The sequence below is a fragment of the Pelodiscus sinensis genome, chromosome 21 (genome assembly GCF_049634645.1).
Source record: "Pelodiscus sinensis isolate JC-2024 chromosome 21, ASM4963464v1, whole genome shotgun sequence".
Classification (NCBI taxonomy): Eukaryota; Metazoa; Chordata; order Testudines; family Trionychidae; genus Pelodiscus; species Pelodiscus sinensis.
In genome coordinates, this window is record NC_134731.1 from 19,641,762 (window position 1) to 19,650,165 (window position 8,404).

Genomic DNA, 8,404 nt, shown 5'->3' on the forward strand with positions numbered 1-8,404 from the left:
TCAAAGAAACTATCCACCTCTAACGAAAAGAGGGCAATGAAAAGAACAGCAGACAACACAGCACAAGAGCAGAAAGGGTGCATTTTTACAAAGACAACCATATACACACCAGGGGGAAGCTGGTGCCTTGCACAGAAAATATGAGCAACTTTCCCTTAGGCTGGCACTGATAACACCTGTTGCAAGGTATATCATGTCCATGGGTCTTGCAGACCTCAATTTTCCCTTAGAAACAAATCCATTTTGGTGTGGATAGGCCTGTTTTACTTCCACCTAGAAATCTGATTCTAAAAAACAAAAAGCCTCAAAAGTTTCCACCGCCCTTTGATCTTTTATTGTCACCGGATACCTCAGGAAGTGGTGAATCAGAGTTTACAGAGCAATTTGTTGCCCTTTAAGAAACCCCAACACAGAAGTCAGACCAGCCTTTTACTTCTGAAGCCACTTTTCTTTCTGCCTTTGTGTCAGTGCCTCAGAGGAGCGGTTCTCAACCCAAGGTTCAGCAGCTCATCTAGTATGTCTACACAGCAGCATTATATCAGAATAACTGACATTAGTTCAAAATAACAAATACCTTGCCTACACTGCAAGCCTTTATTTTGAAATAATGGCAAGCTGGAGAACTTCTTAGTCCAACCCCTGTAACCTTCATTTTACCAGGCGTAAGGGAAGTCAAAAGAAAAGTGTTCTTCCTTCAACTTCCTGCTGTGTAGACAACACCCGAAAGCCGAGTTTAAGCTATTGACATAACTCAAGTTGCGTAGCTTAATTCAACTTTAGCCCTGCTGTGTAGAATACCCCTAGATAGCTGCTTAGTTTTACAAGAGGCTACAGAGAAACCATTAGCAAAGTCAGCACCAACTAAAAGTTCTTACAGACAATGCCTTATTTGTATTGTTCCATATACACTGAAGTGTAAGCACATTTTCCAAATTATTTAAAATTATATGGTCAAAATGAGAAAATGAGCAATTTTTCAAGTAATAGAGCTCTGGAATGCTCTTTATGTATCTTTATGTTTGATTTTGTAAGCAAATGTGAGGTGAAATTTGGCAGTACCCAAGACAAAGCAGACTCCTAGAAGAGGGACAGTAGTCTGAAAAGGTTGAGTGCCACGGCCCCAAAAGACAGAGAACATTACTCTTTGTTGATCCCTTCACTTGCTCAAACCATCCTGCTACAGTGTTGTCTCTAAGTTAGCACTGGATTAGAACAGACTTGCAATTGAGAAGCATTAGTTAAGAGAGTGTATTAATAAATCCCTGTTTACAAATAGCAATGTCCATCCTTAAAGGTCCGAAGGTAATTTCTACAAGCCTTAATCAAACAGGAATGGAAGTCTGTCAACTGGTGGGTGGCAAAAGAGTAAGATGTATAGAAAGCTAATGATTGTTTGTTGTTTTTTGTGTTGTAAAGAACAAGCTAAGAATCTTGGAGACAAAAGGCTGCTAGGCCAAATGACCCAAAGATTTGGTGGTGCTTTAAAGAGCTGTTTACACGGGAACTTTCTGAAAGTGAAATGGGAATGTCTGACACTGGCCATGCTTATTTTGGACTTCAAAGCTATCACTGGATGCAATACTACAACTGGGTGATCTGTCATCGCTTCTATGATGTTTTGGAATAACAACAATCTTTTCCCATGCTATACATTAAAAGCTAGACCCCGGAAAGCTGTGTTATAGATTACCTAGTCCATACCACTTTCCAAAGAGACATTTCCCATTTATTAGCCTTTACTCCTGCCTGGATTTAAATTGTTTTCCAATACCTCGCTTGCCAAGAACTTACTAGGATGATTACTGTCATATACACCCTGCCACAGGACCCTATGCTGGGCCCCAGCTCTGTTTCCACCCTATGGTCCCACCCCCAGACCGTCTCACTCACCTGCCGCAGGTGTTTCAGAAGTTCAGTCGCCTCCTCCTGTTTTCCTTGCTTCACCAGCAGCAGCATGTCCTGGATCATGCTGATCCGGCGGTGATAAGGGGGTAGGTTGCCACCACTCTTCCCAAACTTATCACCGGACTTCACCATGAAGGAGGCGAGGAAGTCTCCCCGGTCCCTGGCTGGCATCTTCTTGCGAGAGCATGGATTGTGGGACTGAGGGCTCCCTCCTGCACTGGGAGGCTGGCATCCTTTGGTCTGCTTGGTGCCCATGGTAGAGCCACGCCACTAGGAGCCTCATCCGAAATGTCTGCCCAAGGCTTCGTGCAAAAGCGCTGGGTCTCAGTAGCCCCTGGGGGGGTGCGCACAGAACCCTCCGAGGAAATGCAGCACCCAGGAGTCGCAGGGCCGGCCCTAGGGATGCGGAGCTGGAGGGGCTCGCTCACCAGTAGGAAATCCAACCAACATGGCCCCTCGGTGCCGCCAGCGGAGAGCGGGACTCGAAGTACAATCCAGGGAGCGTCTCACCCCCGGCCCCAGAGCATCCCGCGGGCGGGCACCCTGCTCCCCGCTGCTCCCCGCGCCGCAGCCAAGCGCCTCCTGCCCCCGGCAGCCGCTCCGGGAGCGGGCTGCACCGCCGAGCGCTCGGGCAGGTGGGGCTCCGTCAGCCGCCACCCATCGCTCCGGGCCGACGCGTGGGGCTGCCCCGGCCCTGCCTCCCCCGCGCCACCAGCAACTTCGGGGAACTGTTGCGCGGCCCCGCACCCAGGCAGCGCAGCGAGCCCCGCAAGCGGCCACGCAGCCCGGCTCCCACCGCGCCGCGCCGGGCTGGGCTCCTCCTCTCCCCCTGCTGCTCTGCAGCCGAGCGGCGGCTCCCCCGGGCGAGGCCTGGCAGCCGTGCGGAGACCCCGGGCAGCCTCCCCTGGCTTGGCGCTGCCCGGCCGGGCTTGGAAAGTCCTCCCAGAGAATCCCTCCGCCCCTGGGCCTCAGGCCCGCCCCTCGCCGCTCCCTGGGACCCGAGACAAGGCCTGGCCGCCCTACGCGGGAGCCCGCACGGACCCTCTCCCCCTTGTACTGTAGCATGTCCTGGGCGGAGCAAGAATCGCCTGAGACAGCAGCCTGCGCCCCCGGCTCGGGTCTGAGCAGCCCAGTCAGGCGAGCAGCTTTCCCTCTAACTGTCTGCATCCCTGTGCAGAATGCATTTTGTTCTGTGCGCCACGGCATGTAGGGATGCGCACCACCCGGAGAAACATGATGCTGGTGCTGGGTGCGGGTGCGCTTCTAGCCCACTGGGCAGAGTTGACTCTCTCCTGGGTGGCTGCCCAAGCACACAGCTTTACAGGGAGCACTGCAGGCGAGATAGTTTCAGGTGTTAAAGGAACAGGCATTTCAGAAGAAAAGTGAAGCCAGAAGGCCGTGAGTGGGATTTAATATCATACGTCCAGTTACACATCCATGCTTTCCAAACACAGACATCCTCAGTCCCACGCCTGGGAGTACCTGCCTGCCAGCTTCTAGCAGCTACCTGTGGAAACCCACCAGGGTCAGTTCTCTGTCTGGTCCTATGCAGCATCTTCATGCAGTCATCTAGTTTTGCAAGATCCTTTTGAAGCTCTTCACAGTCTGCTTTGGTCTTAAGTATCTTGAGCAGTTTAAGCAAAATGCAGGACAATGTAGCACTTTAAAGACTAACAAGATGGTTTATTAGATGATGAGCTTTTGTGGGCCAGACCCACTTTTAGTATCATCTGCAAATTTTGCCACCTCCTTGTTTACCCCTTTCTCCAGATCATTTATGAATATTTTGAATAGGATTGGTCCCAGTATAGACTCCTGCACAGGGCTGGCCCTACCATGAGGAGAACTGAGGCAGCTGTCTCAGGTGCCAGACTGTGGGGTGGCACTACTAGGACTCAGTTTGTAGAAAATTGTGTCTGCTGCTGGTGCATATCTAGGTAGCAGACCAGTACCATGAGAGGAGAACAGGAAGAAGGCAGAATTGAGACCTTCCAAAGTTTTGGCCCAAGCGAGGGAGCATGGGGGCATCATTTGAGCTCCCCCCGTCAGGTGCCAACATTTTGTGGGCCAGCCCTGCTCCTGCATTCTGAAAACTGACCATATATTCCTACCCTTTGTTTCCTGTCTTTTAACCAGTTACCAGTCCATGAGAGGACCGTCCCTCTTATCCCATGACAACTTTAAGAGCCTTTGGTGAGAGTCTGTATCAAAGGCCTTCTGGAAATCTAAGTACACTATATTCAATGGATCCCCCTTGTCCACATGCTTGTCTCTAGTAGATAAGTAGAGCATGATTTCCCTTTACAGAATCCATATTGACGTTTCCCCAACAAATTATGTTCATCTACATTTCTGACAATTCTGTTCTTTACTATAGTTTCAACTAATTTGCCTAGTACTGATGTTAGACTTACTGGTCTGTAACTGCCAGGATCACCTGTAGGGCCTTTTTTAAAGATTGGTGTCACGTTCGCTATCCCAAGATAAAGTGTGTGGTGCTAACTTTGCTCCTCTGGAACAATGGAGGGTAAGGCAATAAGGGTAAGGCAGACCTCACTTGCTTCCCCAAAAATCAAGCATCATCCCAAGCCTCACCACTGTCCACTCCACAGGCAAGATGCATTCCTTTGACCTGGCCTTCCATCCTGCAGCGTACACATTATTACACAACAGCCACTCCTCTGCACATCCATCTCCCCCTGGGAGGGTCAACATCAACAGGGCTCCATGTGGCAAGAGGGGGCCGTGCTCTCAGATCCCTGTATCGGCTCCAAGTGGAAGTTAGCCAGGACAATGCATCAAAAAGCTACTTTGTTGCTTTCTTTGACAGCTGCAGTTGAGTTTTGAATTCTTTACGATCAGCTCCAGGAAATGCTTGATAGTACTGTTATCTGACATTGTGATTTTTATTATTTGCTATTAGATCTAAAGGCAGCCCCATTTTTAATGTGGATTATAGAACATGTAGGCAAGTAACATAGGATAGAACAAGATGCTGCTCCTGTCATATCAAAGCATCCTTTGGCCTAGAGTAGTGGCCATCGGAGCTTTTTTGCGCAAAAGCACGTCTAGATTGGCACAGATGCTTTTGTGCAAAATCACTTTTTGCGCAAAAGCATCCTTGCCAATCTAGACGCTCTTTTGCGGAAATACTTTTAACGGAAAAACTTTTCTGTTAAAAGTATTTCCACAAATTCATGCCAGTCTAGATGTAGCCTTAGATGCTAACCCTGTGAGCCACTGTGTGTTGGCAAAGCCCTCCAGGGATACAGCCTCTGAACCAGGCTGTGTGGGCTTTCTTACTAACCTGGTTCCTGCACCACTGTAGTCAAAAGATGGAGAACTCTGTCTGCTCTTAACTTTCCGCATAGGAACCAACTAACATGCTCATTTGGTAAGTGACCCAGTCCTTTAATAGTCAGTCAGTCAGTCACACACACACACACTCTCTCTCCCTCTCCCCCCTCTCTCCTCTCCCCAAAGACTTCAGGCCAAAATCCTCTGGCATAATCCTGAGGCTGGTCCCGTTTCAGTTCGTGTTCCTTACGGAAGGCTAGAGAACCATTGGCATCTTCCTGCAGAGCAGAGAAATTTGTTGTAAATTGAGCTGTCAGCAAACCCATCCCTCTGTAGATTATAGGACGAGAGAAAAATAAAACTGAGGTTGAGATCCAACAGAATTTCACTTGAGAAGGCAAGGGCAGGCGGTCGTGCATTAGTCAGAGGAATCAGCAAGGCTGGCCAAGCCTTCTTCAGTGAGATGCTTTCCCCAGGAGGTCCTGTCGAAACTTGTACATACCCAACCAAACTGTAGTGATCTGTGGGCTCTGTGGGGCAAGCTCGTGCATTGATGGCCCAGGAGAGCAGTTAGTCTCAAAGCAGGTGCAGTCTGGCTTAGCTGCTACTCAAGCTTCCAGTGCCAGCCCTGCTTTGGAGGGGCAGCCCGTGGAGGAGTCAGAAGCTAAGTGCATGGCCCAGCCCACTGCCTGGCGGCTCAGTGCATACCAAGCAGGAGTTGCCCTGCCCGTGAGAGAGCCTTTCACCACCACATCTTTCTCTGGTCTCCTCAGGGGGACACGGCCATTTAACGATCCAGTCTCTTTGTAACTTACCCTCCCGATTCCCTTAACAAGCTAAACAAAAGGCAAGATCTGACCCAGAGGGACAGATTTCCTGCAGGTCCACCGACAGGGGAAGGGAAAAGGGTAAATTGCCCTGGGGCTCGGCAATTCGAAAGGGCTCAGGGTCCTGGCAGTCATTTTAAATCCCCACTGGATGCAGCAATAAGGGCTGTGGGGGTCAGCATGGCACACTCACTGCCCTCCACCACCCCATCTGCCTGGGGTACCAGCCCTTCAAGGAGCATGGAGCCAACACACACCTGCCCTTGCTCAGAGGCATGGCTGGCGGCTGCCTGTTTTCCTACAACTGCCAGGGTGCCTTGGCCACGTGCATGAAGAACTAGTCAGTCCGCATGCACGTGCACTGTAACAGACCCATGGGGCCTGTGCTTCTGGCAGACAGTGTTCAGCCTCAGAAGCTCTGTGTGTCCCGCCACTAGAGGCAGGGTTCACAGCCCACCTAGCCATCCTCATCACAGCTAGTCGAGAGCATGGGGTGAAACCCCCTCTATAGTCCTGACCTCCCCATCCAGAGATAGACCCTGCAGTGGTGTGGAGAGGGTTGGGGGAACCCAGGCCTGCCCGCTACTCCAGGCTCTGGCCTAGTCAGTGGCAACAGATGTGCAAGAAGCCTGCTGTGTAGTCATAGCCCAAGAACTGTTTTGCAGAAGAGTTCTTGAGCAAACGGTCTTCCACAAGAGTGCGTCCACGCTGCCATGTGTTTTTGCACAAAAGCGTCCATGGCAGTGTGGACACACCCTTGCACAAGAAAGCTCGGATGGCCATTTTAGCCATAGGGGTTTCATGCTGCCTGTCTACACTGCCTTCTTGTGGAAGAGCATTTGCGCAAGAGGGCTTATTCCTCATGGGGAGAGGAATAACTCTTCCAAAAGAAGCCCTGTTTTCCAACACTATACTGTAAATTTACTTGCACAAGAACACACAGGCTACATCTAGACTGGCATAATTTTCCAGAAATGCTTTTAATGGAAAAGTTTTCTGTTAAAAGCATTTTCGGAAAAGAGCATCTAGATTTGGCACGGACGCTTTTCCACAAAAGCACTTTTTGCAGAAAAGCGTCCATGGCCAATCTAGACGCGCTTTTCCGCAAAAAAGCCCCAATCGCCATTTTCACGATTGGGGCTTTTTTGCGGAAAACAAATCTCAGCTGTCTACACTGGCCCTTTTGCGCAAAAGGGACTTTTGCCCGAACAGGAGCAGCATAGTATTTCCACAAAAAGCACAGATTTCTTACAGTAGGAAGTCAGTGCTTTTGCAGAAATTCAAGCAGCCAGTGTAGACAGCTGGCAAGTTTTTCCGGAAAAGCGTCTGATTTTCCGGAAAAAGTGGCCAGTCTAGACACAGCCACGGAGTCTGCATCTAGACTGGCATGGTTTTGCACAAATACTTTTAATGGAAAAGTTTTTCCATTAAAAGTATTTGCACAAGAAAGCATCTATACTGGCATGTGCCTTTGTGCAAAAGATTTGCTTTTGCACAAAAGCATCCATGCCAATGTAGACACTCTCTTGCACAAGAAAGCTCTGATGGCCATTTTAACCATCGGGCTTTCTTGCACAATACATTAATTTGGCTGTCTGCACTGGCCCTCTTGCGCAAGAATACTTACACAAGAGGGCTTATCCCTGAGCAGGATTGTCAGCATATTTGCCCAAGAATCACTGATTTTGTACAATACAAAGTCAGCATTCTTGCGCAAATACTCACAGCCAGTGTAGAAAGGCAGCAAGATTTTGCACAAAAGCAGCCACTTTTGTGCAAAATCTTGCCAGTCTAGATGCAGCCATGCAGCATAGATGCTCTGCAAGTTTTTGCACAAGAACAGCAGTTCTTGCACAAAAATCCTGCAGTGTAGACATAGCCATGGGATTTGTTCTACTCCCCATCTGGCACCTACTTCCCCAAACAGTCCCTCCCAGGGCTGTTCCTCATACACCTGAGCAGTTTGTCCTACTTCTCCAGCACAATCTTCCTGTCTTGCAGCTCTCAGCACTTCAGCTCCTTCCTCCTTGCAGGCTAACAGAGGAGCCCTTTTAAACCAGTCCCAGCTGGTTCTTGATTGGGCCCAGGTGTTCTGATTAGCTTGACTCCCTTGGCTCTGGAAAGCTCCTAATTAGCTGCAAGTGTTCTAACAGGCCTGATTGTCCAGACTACTTCTGGAAAATTCCTGCCGGTTCTATGCCAGCCCCTGCCAGTTTACCCAGGGAACAGAGATTTACTTAATCTGCATAAACAACAAGGAGCCCTGTGGCACCTTATAGACTAACAGACTAACTGGAGCATGAGAAGTGGGTCTTTGCCCACGAAGGCTCATGCTCCAATAAATCTGTTAGTCTATAAAGTGCCACAGGGCTCTT

General features: G+C 49.5%; 1 protein-coding gene across 1 annotated transcript in view; it reads right to left on the minus strand.

The window, feature by feature from the left end:
- Positions 1-2,960, minus strand: part of LRRC75A (leucine rich repeat containing 75A) — a 215,878-nt gene extending 212,918 nt beyond the window's left edge. The window contains exon 1 of the mRNA XM_006113077.4: positions 1,891-2,960. Coding sequence (XP_006113139.2) covers positions 1,891-2,160 — 270 coding nt within the window. The 5' untranslated portion in view covers positions 2,161-2,960. The remainder of the gene's footprint in view (positions 1-1,890) is intronic.
- Positions 2,961-8,404: the final 5,444 nt, after the last annotated feature.